The 23,981-nt window shown below is 50.7% G+C and overlaps 1 protein-coding gene across 1 annotated transcript; it reads right to left on the bottom strand.

Annotated features, from left to right (window-relative positions):
- Positions 1 to 863: 863 nt before the first annotated feature.
- Positions 864 to 23,979, bottom strand: LOC132580040 (serine/threonine-protein phosphatase 2A activator-like). The gene is made up of 5 exons (XM_060250645.1): positions 23,839 to 23,979; positions 13,783 to 13,883; positions 12,913 to 12,999; positions 3,211 to 3,336; positions 864 to 1,097 (listed from the first exon to the last, which is right to left on the bottom strand). Exons 1-5 carry the CDS (start codon positions 23,861 to 23,863, stop codon positions 864 to 866), a joined length of 573 nt encoding a protein of 190 aa, XP_060106628.1. The 5' UTR covers positions 23,864 to 23,979.
- Positions 23,980 to 23,981: the final 2 nt, after the last annotated feature.

Below are 23,981 nucleotides of genomic sequence, written 5' to 3'. Positions count from 1 at the left end.
AGTTTTCTAAGTGCAGGGACACAGTTGATTGGGGGGGGGCATAAAGCAACATCTAATTGCGTGAGCAGTCTGAAGCAGCACAAACCAGACATGGATTTACCAGCCACAGCAGAACTAGAAGAAGATATTGGATTTATATCCCGCCCTCCACTCCGAAGTGTCTCAGAGCGGCTCACAATCTCCTTTACCTTCCTCCCCCACAACAGACACCCTGTGAGGTGGGTGGGCTGAGAGGGCTCTCACAGCGGCTGCCCTTTCAAGGACAACCTCTGCCAGGGCTATGACTGACCTAAGGCCATGCTAGCAGGTGCAAGTGGAGGAGTGGGGAATCAAACCCGGTTCTCCCAGATAAGAGTCCGCACACTTAACCACTACACCAGACTGGCTCTCCAGTCGGGGGGCTGCCTTTGCCATTGATGCAGCAGCCTAGACACAAACATGCTCAGACAGGATTCAGCGGCATAACTGACTGGGCTGTAAACCTGCATCCCCAAACAGTTTGCACAAGTAATAGCAAAACACTCCACAGCAACCCTGAAATGTGCCCCAAAGGTTCCCTGGGGAGGGGATTCTCAGCTCAGCTGGAGCCAGCCATGACAGAGGGGGTGCCCAGTTGCTGGCTCCCCTCCCCTCGATGGCAACAGTGGTGGCTGCTGGAAGCTGAAGGGAAGGGGGCGCTCAGGAGGAGCTGCGTCTAGGCATGACAGAGCGGCGCTTAGCTGGAGAATCTGTGCCAACAGCTGGGAAGTTTCTTTGCAAAAGCATACGGAATTGGGTTCCTTCCCATTCCTTCCCTAGAAGAGACTGGCTTTCGCTGAGAGGCCATCTTCTTCCTCTCCAGGAAGTAATGCTTCCTACCAAGCCTATGGCAGCTGGGAGCAGCCCCCAAAGATACTTCCTGGAGAGCAATAGGCTGAGGCAGGTCCCAAGGGAAGTCCCACCCCCTGCCCAAAGACCCAGCCCCTGACAGACGGGAGACCTGTGCCGTAGTCAATGCGGGTGGAGTTGCCGACGGCTTCCTTTAGGTAGACGGCCACCTCTGGCACTGCTTCCACCAGATGCTGGGGGATCACTGTGGCTACCAGGTTTTCTGCTCCCTACAAAAATAAAAGGACATGACAACACACAGTGGGAATGTTAAGGTCAGGGCTTTTTTTTTATAGAACCCAGCAGGGACTCATTTGCACATTCGGCCACACCCCCTGACATCACCATTCTTTGCACAGGGCTTTTGGGCAGAAAAAGCCCAGCAGGGACTCATTTGCATATTAAGCCACGCCCCCTGACATCATCGTTGTTTTGCGCAGGGCTTTTCTGTAGAAAAAGCCCAGCAGGGGCCCATTTGCTTATTAGGCCGCATCCCCTGACGCCAAGCCAGCCGGAACTGCAGTTCCAGCTGAAAAAAAAAAAAAAGGGCCCTGGTTAAGGTACATCAAAGGCTCTCGGACTTCACCGGCTCCAGCTTCTCCACACCAAGAAGACATCCGAGCTGCCCCACCCTCATCTCACTTTGGGAGGGAGCCAGGCCAGTTCCATGCGCCGTATAGCGCCTGATGCACGGAGCACGTGTTTAAGCCATCCGTATCGGTGATTGTTGCTCCAGCTTATGGGGGCGAGGGAGCCAAACACTTTATAAAAAACATTCCGAGCCCCTGTGCTAAGATATTATTATTATTTACAAAATCTATACCTCGCCTTTCTGCCCTTATGAGGGCCACTAAAGTGCACACATGACAAAAACCGCACTTTCAAAGCATTAAAATCGACCCCCCCGCAACACACACGTAATTGAAACAATTAAAAACAGAGTTAAAATACATACAAAAGATTAAAAACAGCAATTATAGCACTGGTTAGGAAGGAGGGATCGTTGAGGGAATGCCAAACAAAAAGGTTTTCACCCGCTGTCGGAAGACAGCCACAGAAGGGGACGGATGAACAGGGAGAGAGATCCAGAGATTTGGTGCCACCACTGCGAAGGCCCTCTCGCCCAGGCTGCCAACCGCCTAATCTCTGAAGCCAGGAGCACTCCAAGCGGGGCCTCCAGTGATGACTGTGGGGTTCAGACAGGCTCATGCACAGCAGCTGCACAAGCACCGTTTCCATCTTCTGCATCAGCTCCAGGGAAAGAGCTGAAATTTCACTGCACATCACAACGACTCAACGCAAAGAGTGGGATCAAATGGGCAAGGCTTGCTCGACTCCACCCCACCGAGTGAGACTTGTATATGCAAATCCTTCTCTCCCTGCAGAAAGCTAGCATGTCATGCCTCTGCCATGGAAGCCCACTGGGTGACTTTGAAGATAGATCAAGATGGGCCACTGTGTTAGTCCACAGCATTAGAAACGGGTAAGAGTCCTTAAAGACTAACAAAATTCAGGGCAGGGTAGGAGCTTTCATGAGTCATGGTTCACTTCTTCAGGATAGGTATCTGAAGAACTGGTAGCCAGTTTACTGCAGTGGTTAAGTGCGCCGACTCTTATCTGGGAGAACTGGGTCTGCTTCCCCACTCCTCCACTTGCACCTGCAGGAATGGCTTTGGGTCAGCTACAGCTCTCATAGGAGTTGTCCTTGAAAGGGCAGCTTCTGGGAGAGCTCTCTCAACCCCACCACAGGGTGTTTATTGTGGGGGGGGGGAGGTAAAGGAGATTGTAAGCCACTGAGACTCAGAGTGGAAGGCGGGATATAAATCCAATATCATCTTCTTCCTCCTGCTCCAGCTCTCAGCCTAACCTACCTGACAGGATAGATTCAGGTGGGGCAGCCGTGTTGGTCTGAAGCAGGAGAACAAAGTTTGAGCCCAGGGGCACCTTGAAGACCAACAAAGTTTTATTCTGGGCATAAGTTTTCATGTGCACAAGCATTGTGGGTGCATACGGAAGCTTATACTTTTGAATAAAACTCTGTTGGACTTCAAGGGGCCCCTGGGCTCAAACTTTGTTTTGTTACCTCACAGTGTCATGGTGAGGATAAAACGCAGACAAGAAGAATGATGTAACTGCTTGGGGAACCCACAAGGGAGAAAGGCAGGGCAACAAATGAAGAGAAACAAATAAATGTCAGATGCTGCAGCAGCTAAAACCTGTGTTCCTTCCCAACACACCAGACAGGCCAAGCAAAATGGCCCCGTGTCCCAAACAGAAGGCAGAAGAACCCGGCACTGAAGAGAGAACGCAGCCGTTCCGTTCCACCCCCCCGCTTTTACCTACCTGGTCTAGTTTGGCGTACCAAGTCCGAAAGGCCTTGTTCCCGAACCGAGAGGGTTGGTCCACCGGCGGGGTCTCGTCAATCCACCTGTCAAGCGTGTCCAGGAGAGCGACCAACTTTTCTATTGCCTGAGGCGAGAAGAAGGGGAGCCGGTCATTTGGGCAGGAGGCGGGCAGGGAATGCCGAGGAGCAAACCCAGAGGCCAGCTTCTCCCCCACACTCTGGTGCAACTCTGAAAGTCCCCCTCCCAGCTTTTGGTGTCGCACTGTGAGGTAACAGGTTACTGTGAGGTAAAGTTTGGCAAACCATTCTAGGCAGAATGTTGTGTTGTGTTGTGTTGTTTGGCACACAACGACCTAAGTAGGGCAAAAGATTCCCTGCCCCTCTCCTCCTCCATTAAACACAGCTAGGTTTGCTAACTCAGGCTTGACAAATTCATGGCAAGGGGGGGGCAGTGTCTGGAGAGGGGGGGACACTGCACAGATGGAATACTTTACAGCAGGGGTGTCGGACTGATTTATTATGAGGGACAGATCTGACATAAATGAGAGCTTGTTGGGCCAGGTCATGTGTGTCATAAAATGTAATGCCACGTAACAGAGATATAAACTTTATAAAGGACACAGACAAACACAAAGATTTTTTAAAAGCTTAAAATAAAAGCTGCTTAAGACATTAGCACTCGTTGCTCTTCAAGGGGCTTTCTTTGTATCTCTCCCGTGTGATCCAGGGAACTGGGCAAAGGAAGCTCTGGCTCTTTCCTTCCTTCCTTAGGGGACCAGGAGTGGGGAGGAGCCTCAGCCAATAGAAGGAAGGCACTGCTATGCAACTGCTCTGCTATGCAACTGAGAGAGCCTGGCAAAGCAAGTTCTCCTTCCTCTCCAAGGGAGGCGCCTCGGCCAATGGAGAAAATAGAGGTTCTGCTCTGTAGCGCTTGTGCAATTGAGCAAATCCGGCAAAGCAAGCTGTGATGCAGAAGGAAGCAGGAGAGAGGGAGAAGGAAGCAGATGACAGCCAGTTGCTTGGGGGGTCTGATAGGAGCCCTCCGGGGATCTGATTCAGCCCCCAGGTCACATGTTTGACACCCCCGCTCTAAAGCCCCCCCGCCTGAGCTGCGGCTGCCTCCAGGGGGATTGAATTCAGTATGTTGGAAAGCATACCTGGAGATTGGCAACCCTAAAGCATACCTACTGCTAAAACATCCCTTCCTTCCCATCTTCTTGAAGCCTTGTCAAGGACGAGAATCAACACTGAAAAAATTAAATCTAAACACACCTGCACACGCCTCGTGATGGCAGCGTCAAAGCAGATGAGAATCAGAATGCACTCCTTAATTAAAACCCATATAAACCTTCACCCATTAACAATATTAACAATGGGAAAGGCAAATGTATCTGGGGGTAGGTATTCCACAGTTATGATGCTGGCAGTTGCTGATAGCTCCGCCCCCCTGACCTCACTCTGAAGGTGGGTGTGAGCAGGGCTTCCCAGGGCTTTTTTGGTAGAAAAAGCCCAGCAGGAACTCATTTGAATATTAGGCCACACTCTCTGGCATCACTGTCGTTGCACACAGAGCTTTTGGGGTCGAAAAAGCCCAGCAGGAACTCATTTGCATATTAGGCCACACCCCCTCATGCCAAGCCAGCCGGAAATGAGTTCCGGTGTGTTCTTGCTCCAAAAAAAAAAAAAGGCCCTGGGGCTTCCAATGGAGATTTCAGTCAATAGGCAGGTTCACAAAGGAGAAAACAGTCAGCCCTTCAGACAGGGTTGCCACTTCCAGGCTGGGAGGTTTTGGGGGTGGAGCCTGAGGAGGGTGGGGTTCAGGGAATGGAGGTTCTTCAGTGGGTCAAAGGGGCCATTTTCTCCAGGTGAACTGATGTCTGCTTCTTGGAAATCAGTTATAATCCCCGGAGATCTCCAGCCACCACCTGGGAGCTGACAACCCACCTTCAGAGCTGAGCCCCTTGGTTATTTAAGGCTTTTAGAGGTTACTAGAAATGGTAACACACCTGCAGTATGGGGAGCATTGTCGGCTGGAAGGTAGGGTTGCCAACCTCCAGGTGGGGCCCGGCATTCGCCCACAATGACCACTGATCTCCAGATGACAGAGATCTGCTCCCCTGGAGAAAACGGCAGCTTTAAAGGGTGGACCCCAAGATTCAGAACAGCTCCTAGGCGATATCCCTCCCCAAATTCCCCTGTCCATGTGCACTGCCCCCAAATTGCCAGGAATTCCTCAGGGCAGAGTTGACAATCCTAGGGGGAGGCGTTTGTGAGTTTCCTGCGTTGTGCAGGGGGTCGGACTAGATGACCCTGGAGGTCCCTTCCAGCTCTAGGATTCTAACTGGAACCCACCGATCGGTTCTGCTGGCAGAGACACTGACCTCTAGGGCCTTCTCTGCTGTGGGTTGGGGGGCGGGATTATAGGAGTATTATAGGAAGTGCAAACGAGTACTGAATGCTGCTCTGCTCGGGGTTTCGAACTCTGTGCTTAAGAATTTCATTTATGAAACCATTTGTGTCCTGCCTCTCCCCTCCAGAAAGGGGCCCAAGATGGCAAGGCCCACCTGTAAATAATTGTAACCAGAGCTTTTTTTTCTGGGCAGGAGCTCCTTTGCATATTGGGTCACACCCCCCCCTGATGTAGCCAATCCTCCAAGAGCTTACACTAGGCCCTGCACGAAGAGCCCTGAAAGCTCCAGGATTGGCTACATCAGGGGGGGTGTGACCCAATATGCAAAGGAGCTCCTGCCCAGAAAAAAAGCGCGGATCGTAACAAACAGCAACAGCAGCTTGTAAAGGCCTGACTGGGGTCCTAATTTATCGGAAGAAAGGCAGACCTGCAAATATTTCAAATAAAGGTCACTTTCTCTCATTCCAACCCAAGCAATGAATTTTGGGCTCCCAGCACCCAAAGCGCAGCATCGAGGATGCCACGCTGCCTCCCACTGCAGCTCCTCCAGAAAGGAATTCTCCACCCAGCAAGAATAAAGAGGGCAAAAATAGCAGTGCAGGCTTTGCCTTTGCGGGAGGCATCCTCCAGGAGACGTTCTCCGCTCTCCTGAGCCGAAGTTCAATCCATCACTCCGCTCGGGAAGGGAAACTGCTGAGGCCAGCAATTTCCCGGCCCTTGAAGTGTTGCCGGAGAAGGGGAGGGGGGGGGGGAGAGAGAGAGAGAGATGGGGAGTGGCAAGCCAAGAGACACTGTCTCCAATGCGTTCACAGAGCGCATATGCCCCCTTTGGAGGCATCAGTGTTCCCTCTAAGCTGAGTTCATGTGAGCTAGCTCAGTTTTTTAGCCTCTGGCTCGCACATTTTTGTCTTAGCGCAGCCTGCTCAGGAAGGATGACCCCACAGCACACAACTTGATGCAGGAGCTCACAACCGCAAAGCCGGTAGCTCACAAAGCAGAATCGATGCTCACAAGACTCCACAGCTTAGAAGAAGAAGAAGGTGAAGAAGATATTGGATTTATACCCCGCCCTTCACTCCGAAGAGTCTCAGAGCGGCTCACAATCTCCTTTACCTTCCTCCCCCACAACAGACACCCTGTGAGGTAGATGAAGATAATGGATTTATATCCCGCCCTCCACTCCAAAGAGCCTCAGAGCGGCTCACAATATCCTTTACCTTCCTCCCCCACAACAGACACCCTGTGAGGTAGATGAAGATAATGGATTTATATCCCGCCCTCCACTCCGAAGAGTCTCAGAGCGGCTCACAATCTCCTTTCCCTTCCTCCCCCACAACAGACACCCTGTGAGGTAGATGAAGATAATGGATTTATACCCCGCCCTTCACTCCGAAGAGTCTCAGAGCGGCTCACAATCTCCTTTACCTTCCTCCCCCACAACAGACACCCTGTGAGGTAGATGAAGATATTGGATTTATACCCCGCCCTCCACTCCGAAGAGTCTCAGAGCGGCTCACAATCTCCTTTCCCTTCCTCCCCCACAACAGACACCCTGTGAGGTAGATGAAGATAATGGATTTATATCCCGCCCTCCACTCCAAAGAGTCTCAGAGCGGCTCACAATATCCTTTACCTTCCTCCCCCACAACAGACACCCTGTGAGGTCTCTCACAGCAGCTGCCCTTTCAAGGACAACCTCTGCCAGAGCTATGGCTGACCCAAGGCCATGCTAGCAGGTGCAAGTGGAGGAGTGGGGAATCAAACCTGGTTCTCCCAGATAAGAGTCCGCACACTTAACCACTACACCAAACTGGCTCTCTGAGGGAACATTGGTGGCCATCTACGCTAGAAACCCTTCTGGTTCTCCAGTGCCGTGGGGCTGGCAGGGTGTTGGTGGGAGAAAAGCAAGAGAAAAAGCTCCCAAAGGTACAATCTAAAGGGGGGAGATTCACATTCCTCCTGGCTCCCCTTGAACAGACTGGTGGTGGCAGAAGGTCCCAGCAGGTCCCAGCTGACTGACGGCAACCCCGTGCAAAGCAAGAGATGTTCAGAGGTCATTTGGCTATTTCCTGTCTCCGTGTCATGGCCCTGGTATCCCTTGAAGGTCTCTCTTCCAAATACCAGCCAGGGCCAACCCCGCTTAGCTTCCCAGGGCCTACACGGCATAGTGGCTAAGAGTGGTGGACTCTAATCTGGAGCAACTGGATTTGATTCCCCACTCCTCCGCATGCAGGCAGCTGGGTGACCTTGGGCCAGTCACAGTTCTCTCAGAGATCTCTCAGTCCCACCTGTGTTACACCTGGGAGAGGAAAAGACACAGATTGTAAACCACTCTGAGACTCCTTCAGGCAGTGAATGATGGGGTATAAAAACTGACTCTTCTTCTCTGATGAGGGGCCAGAAGGCAACATCGGGGAAAGCCTCGGCCTCTCTGCCCTGTTCTTGGCCCTCCAGAGGAACTGGTTGGCCACTGCGTGAGATACAGCGCTGGACTAGATGGACCAGTGGTCTGATTCGGCAGGGCTCTTCTGATGTTCTTATCAGGAGAAAGCCTCAGCCTCTGTGCCCTGTTGTTGGCCCTCCAGAGGAACTGGTTGGCCCCTGTGTGAGACAGGATGCTGGACTAGATGGACCACCAGTCTGATTCAGTTCTTACAAGATCAGGCTAGATCATAAGAATATAAGAGAAGCCATGTTGGATCAGGCCAATGGCCCATCCAGTCCAACACTCTGTATCACACAGTGGCCAAAAATTTATATATATATACATATATATACACACTGTAGCTAATAGCCACTGATGGACTTCTGCTCCATATTTTTATCTAACCCCCTCTTGAAGCTGGCTATGCCTGTAGCCGCCACCACCTCCTGTGGCAGTGAATTCCACATGTTAATCACCCTTTGGGTGAAGAAGTACTTCCTTTTATCCGTTCTAACCTGTCTGCTCAGCAATTTCATTGAATGCCCACGAGTTCTTGTACTGTGAGAAAGGGAGAAAAGTACTTCTTTCTCTACCCTCTCCATCCCATGCATAATCTTGTAAACCTCTATCGTCACCCCGCAGTCGACGTTTCTCCAAGCTAAAGAGCCCCAAGCATTTTTAACCTTTCTTCATAGGGAAAGTGTTCCAAGCCTGTAATCATTCTAGTTGCCCTTCTCTGCACTTTTTCCAATGCTATAATATCCTTTTTGAGGTGCGGATCCTTCATTTATTTAGAACATTTCTATGCTGCCTCTTCAAAGAAAATGCTCAAGTAGGTTTACAAAGTAGAAGCATAAGACCCAACACTAAAGCGGGTAATAATTAATAAACTATTAAAAACCTGGCCAGGCCATAAAAACAGCATAACATGTTGAGCAGCTTAGAAACAATCCCCATAAAATGGTCCCCCAGCAAGAATCAGACTATAAAAACAGTGTTTAAAAGCCCGGATTTTTTTTTTAAAGGGCCCGACACCTATAAAACTTAACAGACCACAACCATGTAGGGGAGTCACATTCTGGCAATAAAATGACAGCCTTTAACTTGGATGGCTTCAAAAGAAAAAAGATGCAAACAGTTCACAGAAGAAGAGGCTCAAATGATGACTATTGGCCAGGGCAGCAAGAGTAGACCTCCACGTCCACCTCTGAATACCAGTCTCTGGAGCAAGCCAAACAACAGAGATAGCTCCCATCTTGGTGGCCACTCACATATACTCAGCTACAGGGCTTTTTTTGTAGCAGGAACTCCTTTGCATGTTAGGCCATAACCCCTGGTGTAGCCAATCCTCCTGGAGCTTATAGCAGGCCGTGTACGAAGAGCCCGGCAAGCACTTGGAGGATTGGCTACATCAGGGGTGCGTGGCCTAATATGCAAAGGAGTTCCTGCTACAAAAAAAGCCCTGCAAGTCGGCTAGCTGTTGTTGCAGAACAGGAAGCTAGACAAGGTGGAAGGTGGTCTCGTCCAGTAAAGTGCCTTGCAGGTACTTCTACTCGTAACATTCGAACATACACCCACCTAAACAGGGAGTCCAAGAATGGTGCTTTTAAAGCCTGGATCTGCCCTAATCACATGAGAAGAGGACATGAGGTTTCATTTTAACAGCGAAAGTGAGGCACGGGGGCATTAGCCAACCACCACTCCTTATATGGCAGACCCCGCCTTTCCCTAAAGCAGCACCCTTGCCGATTACGCTATTCGGATCAGGCCCTGCTTCGTTCTTGCAAGAGGTCCGGTCCATTGCAGCGAGGAGCAGTTTGACCACCCCTGAGTTAACCGGACAGCCACTGGCGTTACATTTTTTTAAAAGGCTGCCAGTGTGCCGCCCTCTGCTGTCAGAGCATGGGCACGGCTCCTCATCTGGAACCCAAGTGCAGGCAGCAGTGCTGGCTAGGAGAACTGCTTGCACACCCACACACTTCTCTGCCTGGGAGGGCAGCCGTTAAGTATCTTCTCCCTTTTGCTCTAGGAAAGGGACAAAGAGGCGCCCAGCAGCAGACAGGCAAGCCGGTGGGATGCAGCTGCCGGCTCCCCCTCCTCAATAAACAACGGAAGGAGCCCGTCATTCAACGGAAGGAGCCCGTAACCGGGCCTTCTCCTCTGTAGCCCCGAGCCTATGGAACCAACTTCCAGAGGAAATGCGGGCCCTGCGGGACCTTGAACAATTCCGCAGGGCCTGCAAGACCTTCCTCTTCCGACTGGCTTTCGCTGACGAAGAAAGAAATTGCTAATGATAACCGCCATCCTAAAAGAACAGTATTAGCACTTTTATTAACTTAATTAACTAATTTTTAAACCTAATCAGAATTTTAATGCTTAAATGTAATTTTGTGTTTTTTGCTTTCCTTGTATAATTGAAATTTGTATGATGTTGTTAGCCGCCCTGAGCCTGCTTCGGCGGGGAGGGCGGGATACAAATAAAATTATCTAATCTAATCTAATCAGGGGAGGGAAGAAGATGAATTTGCCTGGCATCTCCGATTCAATTTTTTGACTTTAGTGGGAGGGTAAAACGTTTTTTAGAGGTGGGCCCAATTCTCCATCCTCCCCACCTCCCCCAGACGTGAAGTTCACCAAGAGAGTGGTCTCTCTGGTTAGCCTCCCTCACAAGGCTGCTGCAAAAACAAAATGGGAGGGGGATTACAAAGGGTCACAAATAAAAGGAAGAAACCAGAAGAGCTTCATCCTGGCTGAGCCACGGCAGACGAGACGCCTGAAGCACCCAGCCGCGGGTGAGACGGATGCTCCGTTTTGCCCCTGCAGCAGCCTCCCTGCCCGCCCCTCAAAGCCTAAACCATGGTTTTGGATAATAACTGCACCAAGTTTGCCTGTGGCTGAGGAAGTCCCCCGTTTAACCAGGGTTTGCAAGCTCAATTCAACCCCTGGTTAAGACAGAAACCCAGATTGGCATTAACTAGGGGGTCATTTTGTAGAAAAAAGATGCGCCAGAGCTCAATTGCGCAACGCATTTGTATAAGCCACACACCCCCTGACATCACCGGAAGGTGGACTAAATTAGATTAGCTCAGCAGCTACCTTAAAATGCTTCTTGAATTATAATTGCCATAATAAAACCTGACTCCCATTGTACTTTTTAACTGACTTTCTCCTACGTAGCCACATGATGATTTCTGTCGGTCTGCTTTATACGTTTTGGTTATTTTCCCATTTTTGTGGGGGGGGAAATATCAGAAAGTTTGTCAAATCTTAGAGTTCAGCAAGATTCTCACGGGGGGGAGGGGGTTGAACAATGGAGCCTGGAAGCAAGTATTTGGGGGGGAGCGGGGGGAGAAGTAAGAAAGAAAGAGCACGATGAAATTTAGATGTTCTCCTGGGTGGACGTAGCCCATAGCCAGGGAGAAAACCTCAGCAGAAGGGCTGCGGGAGCTGGGGCCACAGAGAGGATGGCTGATGGGAGGAAATGCCTGATCCATGCTGGATGCCAGCAACCAAGCTCTCAAATCACGGTTTGAGGTTCCAAGCAGTGTTCCCTCTAAGCTGGGTTAGTGTGAGCTAGCTCACAGATTTTTAGCCTCCAGCTCACACTTTTTGTCTTAGCTCAGGAAGGAGGACCCCACAGCACAATAATTTATGCAGGAGCTCACAACTTTAATGCCAGCAGCTCACAAAGTAGAATGTTTGCTCACAAGTTTTGCTCTAAAGCTTAGGGGAAACATTGGTTCCAAAGCCTGCCAAATGTACCGGTCCACTGCCATTACACAAACCGATGGCAGATTTTTTCCGATGCGTTCGCTCGGCCACAGATACAACTCAGAACTGTGCGAAGGGAGAGAAGGGGGAGCAGACGCAGCCGGAGCAGCACCCTGGGGGTGACAAGCAAGAAAGAGGAGGACGCGCTGGCAGAGACTCCACGGCAGCACAGCCCTCGTGTGGAAACGGGTACAAAAACTCAGAAACGTGACAATTGGGGGGGAGTGGCAAAGGAAGAAGAAATGGGTTTCTTAGTCCTCAGTGTTTCAGAGGGCAGCCATGTTGGCCTGCAGGAGAACAGCTCAATTCGAGTCTGGCAGCGCCGTAGAAACCGAGAAGGTTTTCGAGGGATAAGCTTTCGAGAGTCAAAGCTCCCTTCGGCAAGTCCTGTCAAGCGATGTTCCCTCTAAGCTGCAGAGTCTTGTGAGCAAAAAAATCTACGTTGGGAGCTGCTGGCATTAAAGTTTTGAGCTGCTGCACAAATTAGTGTGCTCTGGGGTCATCCTTCCTGAGCTAAGACAAAAACGTGTGAGCTGGAGCTAAAAATCTGCGAGCTAGCTCATGCTAACTCAGCTTAGAGGGGACCCTGCTGTCAAGTTGCCTGAGGAAGGGAGCATTGACTTTCAAAAGCTTATCCTCTGACATTCCTGCTGGGTGCTACTGGGCTTGAATCTAGCTAGCCCTCATTGTATTCTCCATCTACTGAAAAAAATATTTATACCCTTCATTTCCCACCGGCTACAGCTGCCAAGTCAGCCTTCTAAGTGTGCCTGAAGAAACCCTTGAAGCCACGGGGGGAATGGGACCGGGCAAGATTTCTAGTGCTCAGAAGGGTGGACTTTTGACACCCCACAATCCTCGAGTCTACCTGCAGAAAGTGGCCCAGAGCAGGTCCGGTAACAAGACAGTGCAGCGTTCTCATGGGTCAGCACAATTTTCCCACAGAAGGCCCCCAAATCCCAACCCTCGGCTTCTCGAGACAAAAGATCTCAAGTGTTGGGCGAGGCCTTCCCTCTTCCGAGAGCTGCTGGCGACTGGTTTTGAGAAGTCTGAGCTGGGCAGGCCGACTCCCAGAAGTCAGTTCCATCCACCCACCTCAGAGACTTTGTATTCGCAGGTCAGCTTCTTGCCTTTGACGCCTTCGTTCAGCGTGAGGATGAAGCCTATGTAGTCCGCGTAAGCCTGCAAAGAAGGGAAGGGAGGTTGAGAGCAGACGCAGCCACAAGGAGGAGGCATTACCCAAACGCAGTCTAGTCTCCGAAGGCTGAGGTATTAATTCAAACTCATTAGAAAGCAATGGGCCATCAGTCGCCCGGTACGAGATGCACAGGGGACCAGACATGAGGGAAAGTTAACACAGTCTTGGTTCCACAGCCCTACAATTTTGGCTAATGTGGGGGTTTTCAAGGCTGAAATGGCTTGTTTCTTAGCCTTTCACCCCACACCTCCTCCATAGAGCACAGGGCAGGGCACACGTCGTCTCTGGTGACATCTGAATACAGATCCTGGGCAAGCTGGAATTAAGTTTGCTTTGCCACAAACCAGGATTCTGAGCCGCAGCCTAAAAGTCCCCAGATATTTCCTGAGTTGGACCTGGCAACTCTACGCTGAATGGTGGGCACAACCATGAAATGGTTCCTATAAAATGGCTGCCACAGTTTCCCTTCAGTCACACAACGAAGATCCTGCTGCTGAGGGAGCGGCTGCCGCCAAAGCGATGTTTTTTTTTTTAAATCTGCCCAATCAGATCTCTAATGGCCAATCAGAAGGGCAAAAGCCCTACCTGACCCCTCCCACTTTGTAAAAACAGCTGATGGGCACCAGGAAAGATGTTGGTAGGCCCCACAGCACCCACAGGCGCCATGCTGGAAACTCTGGGCCTAGGCTCTTGCATCCAGTTCCCAAGTCCGCTTTTGTCATTTGGCCCTGACCTACAGTAGCAACTAAGCAAAGTCAACGGCGCACCTGAGAGCGTTTCCACTTGGCCATGTCAGGAACCATGTTGATCTCCTTCTGGGGGATCATGAATTTTTGCTGGGGAGGTGGCAGCGCCTCCGAGGGCGATTCTGGAAGACGGAGGAAGAAACGGTCAAACACGGTTCGGACAGAAAAGGCCTCTTGGATCACCTCAACTCTTGGGCACGTTTGGGGAAAATAATCAAGCAAAGAGGTGTCCCGTTCTAGCTGGAAACCACAAAACCAAAGTTATTTCTGGATTTTAGAGCAATGAAATAAGAGAGATTATTCTTCACCTAAGAGAGTCAGTTGTATAATCCACCTCTCAGGAATGCATGAATTCATCCTTTGTGCTGAGGCACCCCTGATTCAGCTTCAAGACTGTCCACACTAGTATAAGCACCCATTCACACATTAGTGGGCCACTTCTTTCTATGAGACGGAGGCAAGGAGCAAGACTCATTGAATGCAATGGGATTTACTTCCAAGCATACATGCTTCAATTTGTACTGTAAATCTGGAATTTGGGGCCCCAACTGGACCAAATGTCCCACGTCCCAAACTGGAAATGCAAGAAACTCTAGCTTCACTTCATTTTAAAACAAGGCACCATTCCATCACCCCAGAAGTTTTGCTTTGCCAGCTAATCAGCGTAATGCCCAAATGGTCAGGAAGAAGATGATATTTGATTTATATCCCGCCCTATACTCTGAATCTCAGAGTCTCAGAGCGGTCACAATCTCCTTTACCTTCCCGCCCCCCCTACAACAGACACCTTGTGAGGTGAGTGGGGCTGAGAGAGCTCTTACAGCAGCTGCCCTTCCAAGGACAACTCCTACGCGAGCTATGGCTGACCCAAGGCCATTCCAGAAGGTGCAAGTGGAAAAGTGGGGAATCAAACCCGGTTCTCCCAGATAAGAGTCTGCACACTTAACCACTACACCAAACTGGTTCTCTGCACCAATTAAACTGGAACAGTTTAATAAGATGCTTCCGGAAATACATTAAGTCATTAAGTGCACTACTGCAGTCAATGATGCAAGAAACAGAACATTTTCACCTTAAGTGGTTACCTAGTTTTGATATGTGCACAGCACATCTATGCTCTATATCTTATCATGGCTCTGCTGCCCACTCTGCAAGAACCATGGGAAATGTAGATCGATCCAGGTGGGCAGCCGTGTCGGTCTGAAGCAGTAGATCAAAGCAGGAGTCAAGTTGCACCTTTAAGGCCAACAAAGTTTTATTCAGAATGTAAGCTTCTGTGTGCTAGAAGCGTGATGAAGTGTGCTTCTAGCACACGAAAGTTTACATTCTGAATAAAACTTTGTTGGTCTTAAAGGTGCAACTTGACTCCTGCTTTGTTTATGGGAAAAGTAGTTCTGGTTTAAAGTAAAAAAAAAGGTAGTCCCCTGTGCAAGCACCGGTCGTTTTCGACTCTGGGGTGATGTTGCTTTCACAACGTTTTCACGGCAGACTTTTATGGGATGGTTTGCCATTGCCTTCCCCAGTCATCTACACTTTCCCCCCAGCAAGCTGGGGACTCATTTTACCGACCTCGGAAGGATGGAAAGCTAAGTCAACCTCGAGCCGGCTACCTGAAAACCCAGCTTCCACTGGGGATCAAACTCAGGTCGTGAGCAGAGGGCTCCGACTGCAGTACTGCAGCTTTACCACTCTGCGCCACAGGGTTTAGGAAGAAGCAAAGGCCTTCTGCTAATGACCCGAAAAGCTGGTTATTTTCATTCGGAGAGGTTTCCCCATCTCTCCAGGGCGTGACGACATGCAGCTGTTCCCTCCGTCCATTTTCTGACAGCTGTGCAAAGAAGGGACCTGTCATTCTCTGCCATGTCCCTGCAACTGAGAGAAAGAGGGGAGCCACGATCTGTGGGAAGCAAGGCGGCAGCATCTGCAACTGGAAAAGAGCCGCAGGGGAGACATCCACAGAACCTTGTGCCCAAGGACCCCCAGAGAACTCAGGGAATACAGTTTCAGCAAAGAAGCTTCCAACAGAGAGAAACTGGCGCGCATAGAAAATGCTGAGTGCACGCAGCAGAAGCGCAAGGCAAATGAGAAGACAGTCCTCCAAAGGGATCAATGTGATTGCATGTCCTTGCTTTGGAGACGGGGGAAAAAAGTCTCTGTAAAGCAATTTCACCTTGAAAGCGGCCCCCCAAAAAAGGCAGGCCAGGCCAGCGTTTTCGGGTGGCGTTGGAGGCGCAGAGCGAGTAAGCATTCGGAAGCAGCCCCGGGAGAAAAATGCAGATTGCCATCCTGCCGAGTCAGCGGACTCCTCTTCTTCCTCCTCCTCCCCCTCCCTTGGCTAGGGACACAGTTCATTTTTCCTGATGAGCCAGGAAGCAGGTCTGTCAAAAGCCCCCCAAAGCTACCTGCTCTCAAGGATGAATGGCTACGCTCAAAATTCGTGGCGGGAGGGGGGGGGAGGCACGTTTCAAGGTGAAACAGTCACACTGCCGAAAGGAAGGGTGAATCCGGACGCACTGCCGGAGGGGGAAAAGAGACAAGGAAGGAGAGGCGTCTTAGAGTCGTAAAGTCCCCATTCCTTGCTCGCCTTGCAGCGCACACAGTCAACCTCTCCATAATCCTTTCCAGTGATTCCCCGCTCTCATCTAGGAGGTCAGCAGGGCGGAAGCAGGAGACAGACGGGCACCAGTGTTCCCTCTAAGCTGAGTTAGCGCGAGGTAGCTCACAGATTTTTAGCCTCCGGCTCACACATTTTTGTCTTCGCTCAGGAAGGATGGCCCCAGAGCACACTAATTTATGCAGGAGCTCGCCACTTTAATGCCAAGAGCTCCCAACCTTAATGCCGGTTGCTCACAAAGTAGAATTTTTGCTCACAGGACTCTGCAGCTTAAGAGGGAACATTGACGGGCGCCCCTCCACAGACTCCGAAGGAAGAGGAAGCGGTCAGACAGGCCGATTTGCCTGGATCCAGGCCTAGGTGAAAGCCACACGCCCCATCCCTTCCTCCCCACCTTCCGGGCCCTGCTGGTTTCATCTCCCATGATGGTTCAGCAGGAAGCAACCAGCAGAGACGGCCTCCGCAAGGGTTACTTTTAATCAAATTTTAATTGGCACACACGTTGTCTTTGGATTCCGGTGACCTGCTTTGGGAGCAAATCTTCAGCTGAAAAGCAGGAAATAAATGAGTATCACCACGCCAACACCTGGGGTTGCCAGCCTCCAGGTGGGGCCTGGAGATCTCCTGCTTTTACAACTGATCTCCAACTGGCAGAGATCGGCTCCCCTGGAAAAAATGGCTGCTTTGGAGGGTGGAATCTATGGCATTGCACCATGCTGAGGCCCCTCCCCTCTCTAAACCCCGCCTTCTCCCAGACACCCCACCCCCAAAAGTATTTTCCAACACAGACCTAGCAACCCTACCAACACCCCCATCTGTCTAGCTTGATATTTTATCCCAGCCTCCCTCCACAAAGTTCAGGGTGACATTCAATTTATCCTCAAAACAACCCTGCAAGGTAGGTTATGCTCAAAGAGACAGTGACTGGCTCAAACGAGTTTAATGGCAGGGAATGAATTTCAACCCAGGGCTCCTGAATTCCAGACCAAGGATAAGAAGAAGAAGACTGCAGATTTATATCCCGCCCATCTCTCTGAATCTGAGACTCAGAGCAGCTTAAAAAGGTCAAGGTAGTCCCCTGTGCAAGTACCAGTCGTTTCCGATTCTGGGGTGACGTTGCTTTCACAACATTTTCATGGCAGATTTTTTATAGGGTGCTTTGCCCTTGCCTTCCCCAGTTTTTTACACTTTCCCCCCAACAAGCTGGGGACTCATTTGACTGACCTCAGAAGGATGGAAGGCTGAGTCGACCTCAAGCCAGCTACCTAAAAACCCAGTTTCTGCCGGGGATCGAACTCAGGTCGTGAGCAGAGCTTGGACTGCAGCTTTATCACACTGCGCCATGGGGCTTTTCAGAGCAGCTTACCATCTCCTATATCTTCTCCCCACCCCCAACAGACACCCTGTGAGGTAGGTGGGGCTGAGAGAGCTCTCCCTTTCAAAGACAACTCCTTTCAAAGACAACTCCTGTGAGAGCTATGGCTGACCCAAGGCCATTCCAGCAGGTGCAAGTGGAGGAGTGGGGAATCAAACCTGGTTCTCCCAGATGAGAGTCCGCACACTTAACCACTACACCAAACTGGCCCTCCAACATTCTACCCGCAACACTGACTCTCCACCCCAGTACAGAATGTGGTCAGAAGCTGCCTGGGGTGGGCAGTGTTCTGGTGGGACACTTCCAGAGAACTCCATGTATGTTGCCTTGATGTACTCGGTAAAAACCTCTTCTCCATCTCCCACCTATCATCTTCATTGGGTGTCTCTACGTTCAAATAGTTTGGAAGGAGGGGAAATTACCTGTCCATTTTTCCCCCTGTATATCAGGCATAATTATGTATAATCTGAAATAACTCAAGCAAGTGAGACAAGCCCCGGCCTACAAGGGAAAGATGAGCTGACGCAGAGCTCCACAGGTCCCTTCCGAAAGCCGAAGAAAGTAGAGAAGAAGCTTCCCCACAGAATTGCTTGAGGTCTTCCTCAAAGCAGGAATGGCCACAAGGATGCACTTTAACCTCAAGGCCAGATCCTGATGGATTTCAGACTTCTCTTCTGAAGAGAAGAGAAGAGCCAGTTTAGTGTGGTGGTTAAGTGTGAGGACTCTTATCTGGGAGAACCGGGTTTGATTCCCCACTCCTCCACTGGCAGCTGATGGAATGGCCTTGGGTCAGCCATAGCTACCGCAGGAGTTGTCCTTGAAAGGGCAGCTGCTGTGAGAGCTCTCTCAGCCCCACCTACCTCACGGGGTGTCTGTTGTGGTGGGGGGGGAATAAAGGAGATTGTAAGCCGCTCTGAGACCCTGATTCAGAGAGAAGGGTGGGGTATAAATCTACGGTCTTCTTCCCCTTCTCCAGAAGAATGCAGAGAAAGATGGTGTGGTGAAGGAAACACAGAAGCCTTACAGCCACAAATGCATGGACCAAATGTACCCAGAGGCCAGCTAGCCTCACCTTGTACTCTGAAGATAGATTCAGGCGGGTAGCCATGTTGGTTTGAAGCAGCAGGACAACAGTTGAGTCCAGTGGCATTTTTTAAGACCAACAACATTTTATTTCAGGTATAAACTTTTGTGTGCACCCAAACTTCTTTACTAGGGTTGCCAAGTCTCTCCGCCACCGTGGCGGGGGACTCCTCTTGCGAGTGCAAAGAACACACGGTGCGATGGCATCACCCCGAAGTGACATCATCACACCGGACATGGCGCTCCAGGGCCGCTCTAGGATTCGCAGTAAAAATTCTATGGTATAGGGCCTTTTGGGGGCGGGGATCCCCCCACCAGCCTGCTCCGTCCCAGCAGGTTGGGGCCCCCCAAAGCGGGGGATCCCTCGCCCTTGGCAGGAGCTTGGCACCCCTATTCTTCAGGTACAATGAAGTTACCAGTCCGTACATAGAGGTAGAGGGTGAGCAGCAAATTAGCACACAACATAACGATGTATCCTTAATTGCAGAATGCTGAGAGTAATTAACTGAGACCCTGCCATCTTGTACTCTGAAAAGAAGGATGCATTAGCTGCAAGCAGACCAGTTTAGTCTGGGGACTCTTCCCAATGCACAATACCCAAGACCCCATAAGGGGGAAGATTCCCCCCTCCACTCCAAATGGGAAGGCAACCTACAGGCATGAAGGAAGAAGAAGAAGAAGAAGAAGAAGAAGAAGAAGAAGAAGAAGAAGAAGAAGAAGAAGAAGAAGAAGAAGAAGAAGAAGAAGAAGAAGAAGAAGAAGAAGAAGAAGAAGAAGAAGAAGAAGAAGAAGAAGAAGAAGAAGAAGAAGAAGACGACGACTGCAGATTTATACCCCGCCCTTCTCTCTGAATCAGAGACTCAGAGGAACTTACAGTCTCCTATATCTTCTCCCCCCTCCCACAACAAACACCCTGTGAGGTGGGTGGGGCTGAGAGGGTTCTCGTAGCAGCTGCCCTTTCAAGGGGGTGACCATTCTATCCCACCTGGAATACCTTCTCTTACAGGTACAAAAGCTTCATTCCCGAATACCCCAAACCAACTGCAACCGCGCCCTCCATCGCCTCCCTGTACTTATTCCAATTGTGTTCCGAGTTCGTTACAAGGTGCTGGTTATTACCTTTAAAGCCCTATATGGCCAAGCACCTGTCTACCTTAGGGACCGCCTCTCTCCATATATCCCCCAGAGAGCACTGAGATCTAGCTCCCGAAATCTCTTAAAAATCCCTGGACCAAGGGAGGCCAAACTGAAAACAGCGTGGGAGCAGGCCTTCTCAATAACGGCCCCCCATTGGTGGAATCAGCTACCAGAAGAGGTATGGGCCCGGCGAGACTATAATCAGTTCCGCAGGGCCTGCAAAACTGTCCTTTTTCAAATGGCCTATAAGATGGAATCCTGAAGTGACAACTAGCCATCTGATATATACATATACACCGCGTTGTACGGTAGCACCTTTAACTGTAGTGGTTTTTTAATTAATTTATTAATGTTTTTATTATATTTTATTATATAATGTATTGTTATAATCATGGTTCATTCCATGTCCTGAAAGCCGCCCTGAGCCTGCTTTGGTGGGGAGGGCGGGATATAAATAAAAATGTATTATTATTATTATTATTATTATTATGAAGGCATCCCTTCAGGACCCTCGAGAGCCAGTTTGGTGTAGTGGTTAAGCATGTGGACTCTTATCTGGGAGAACCGGGTTTGATTCCCCACTTCTCCACTTGCACTTGCTGGGATGGCCTTGGGTCAGCCATAGCTCTGGCAAAGGTTGTCCTTGAGAGGGCAGCTGCTGTGAGAGCCCTCTCAGCCTCACCTACTTCACAGGGTGTCTGTTGTGGGGGAAGAAGATATAGAAGATTGTAAGCCACTCTGTCTCTGATTCAGAGAGAAGGATGGGATATAAATCTGCCATTCTTCTTCTTCCCTAAGTGCTGCTTTTTCATGGGGCTGAGCCAGGGCTCTACATTCAGAGATGGTCCCACCCAAGCGCCCGAAGTGTGTCTTCTACGGGAGCAGCACCCTTTCTCTGGTTCAGGCACATTTCTCTCCCTCAGAATCCTGGCTCCTCTTTCTGAGGCACCACCATTTCTCCACAGGGGCTTCCCTCTCAGGGGATCACCCTGGCCTCCCCACAAGAAACACCCAAGCAGCTCATGTCACGATCCTAGGCCTAGTGTGGCCTACAGGCTCCAGGGAAGCCTGTATCAGATTAGCTACAGGGCCGACATTTCCCAGGATTGTTTCTGTCCCTCTGATTGGGTGGGCAGAAGTTCTGGAGGGAAACTCCCAGTGGAGACCAGAGGGGTGGGACCTGGGAGGAAACAATAAAAGACCTGGCTAGAGAGGGAGATGTGCTCTCTCTCGAAAGACTGCAATCAGGTTCTGTCTGAAAAGGCTGGGCTGGAGGAAGGCTGCAGTCATGAGAGCTCCCTCATCCAAAGAGCGGTGAGTCAGCTAGAATCAGAGAAAGGGAACGTATAGCTTGTAGCATGAGGGATTTTGTTTTCTTTGCACCATCTTTACTGTTGCTTTTCACTTTCACTGTTGCACTAATAATTAAAACCACTGACTGTTCTTGAGCACTTGCAGTGAGCTTATTGCTGTTATACTGCCTGGGCCTGCATGCCTCTTTGGCCACAGATACAAAGTGCTTGCTGAGGAAAAAGGCAGGGATTGGGTGGGTGCTCTGGGCCCTCCCAGGCAGACCCTTACCTGAGTGGTGGCAGCCAATAGAAGGCCCTCCCTGTTCCCCTGCTTGTGACACCTCATATAAGCCAGTAGACCCACGTCCATGCAATATAAGCCCTAAGTCCATGCAACTCACGCATATGGGCTAAAGGAGATCCCCCACAAACATGGAACCTTCCCACTCCCCTTTTTCAAGAAAGCTTTTAGAGAATCTTCATACCTACAAGCCCCAGGATGCCCTACTTTTATTCAAAGGTATTTCCCCCCTCAAAGGAGACCTCCCCCAACAGGGGCACCTCATTTATCCATAGGCCAGGCAGTGAATTCAAGAGACCTGAGATGATCAATCATACAATTTTAACTGATTCACATAGAAAAGAAACAATAATCCTGAAAAAGTGGGGGGGAGCATGTTTTCTTATTAGGCAATGCAAAGAAAGGCAGATGCTTGCCAATCTCCAGTTCTGGCCTGGAGATCTTCTGGAATTGTCACCTATCTCCAGACCTCAGAGATTGGTTCCCCTGGAGAAATGGCTCCTTTGGAAGGCGCATTCTATGGAACCACAGACCCAGCTGCACTCCCTTCCCCTTCCCAAACTCTGCCCTCCCCAGGCTCAGGAATTCACCAACCTGGATCTGAGGAGCAGACCTCCCCCACCCCATCTCAAAAGGGGCTTTCCCTTCAATGAAAGGCAGATGACAGAATGCCTCTTCGGAGACTGCACCTGCCACCCAGGGATTTGTAAATCACATTAAAATAACTAGTTAAACGATACTCAGGGGCACTTTTAAAAATCAACCAAATAAGGCCACCATCCTACGCACTTTGTCTTTGGAAAATGCCCCACTGCCTTCAAAGAGATACCTCTGAATACATGCAAAGGACTAAACTATGAACACTGCTGACCCCCTCGTCAGTACAGTTGCCAACCTCCAGGCAGGGCCTGGAAATCACCCAGAATTATAACTGATCTACAGGCTTATAAGAGCTCTGTTCACCTGGGGGAAATGGCTGCTTTCGACTCTATGACATTACGCCCTGCAAAACTCCACCTCTCCCCGGCTCCACCCCCAAATCTCCAGGAACTTCCAACCTGGAGTTAGCAACCCTACTTATCAGTCGCGAGTGTCACAGATTATCCTGGTGATGGGGCATATCCCAGCCATAAGCATTCTACTCATGGTGGAGGGGAAGGCCTTTGTGTTCAGATTCTCATGGGGGTGGAGAACCTGCTCCCCACGGAGAAAGCCAGCCACTATTACGAGGTGCCTCTCCCTTTGCCGTGGCACCCTCCCGTATCAGAAAGCTACTCCACAGCCACCCCACACAATAGCCACACAGCACCCACGCCTAGGGTTGCTAGCCTCCAGGCAGGGCCTGGAGATCTCCAGTTGGCGGAGATCAGCTCCCCTGGAGAAAACGGCTGATTGGAAGAGTGGACTCTTTGACCCTGTACCACGCTAAGGCCCCTTCCCTCCCCTCCCCTCCCCAACCCCACCCTCTCCTATATCCACCCCCAAAGTCTTCTAAGTATTTTCCAACCCAGATCTGGCCACCCTACCCCCACCCCAGATCCCCCCACACTGCAGAACCTCCCCATACAGGGACCCCCCCCCCCAAACACACCAGAACCCACAGGGTATCATATTCGGCTGGCAGCACGATGGGAACAGACACCATTGCCCCACGCTTATTATTATTGGGTTAGGGTTGCCAAGTCCAATTCAAGAAATATCTGGGGACTTTGGGGGTGGAGTCAGGAGACATTGGGGGTGGAGCCAGGAGTCATTGGGGGTGGAGCCGGGAGCAGGGGTGTGGCAAGCATCACTGAACTCCAAAGGGAGTTCCGCCCATCACATTTAAAGGGACCACACCCTTTTAAAAATGCCTTCCTTCCATAGGAAATAATGAAGGATAGGGGCGCCTTCTTTGGGGGCTCATAGAATCGGACCCCCCGGTCCAATCCTTTTGAAACTTGAGTGGTATTTTGGGGAGAGGCACTGGATGCTGTGCTGAAAAATTGGCGCCTCTGCCTCAAAATACAGCCCTCCCGAGCCCCAGATACTCACGGATCAATTTTCCATTATACCCTACGGGAATCGGTCTCCATAGGGAATAATGGAGCGTCCAGCAGATATTTCCACCCCCCCCCTCCAACTTTTTGATGACCCTGAAGCGGGGGGGGGGCCTCCAAACCGGGGATCCCCTGCCCCGACCTGGGGATTGGCAACCCTATATGGTGCACATTCCCTCTGCCCAGATGGAAACCGCCATTCAGCGCAGCCTCCGCCTGGTCCCCTCAGGACTCACCGGCCTGCCGCTCGCTCTCTGCCATCTTCCCGGCGCCGAGAGAGGCCACCCGCCGCCTTTCACCCCTCACCGCCTGACAGAATACAATAACCGTCAGTCGGCCATCTTGGAGAGGGGCACCGCCGGCTCTGAGGTTCGCGTGC

This window comes from Heteronotia binoei, chromosome 12 (assembly GCF_032191835.1).
Source record: "Heteronotia binoei isolate CCM8104 ecotype False Entrance Well chromosome 12, APGP_CSIRO_Hbin_v1, whole genome shotgun sequence".
Taxonomy (NCBI): Eukaryota; Metazoa; Chordata; class Lepidosauria; order Squamata; family Gekkonidae; genus Heteronotia; species Heteronotia binoei.
Note: the sequence above shows the minus strand (reverse complement) of the source record. Positions and strands in the feature narration are given on the sequence as shown.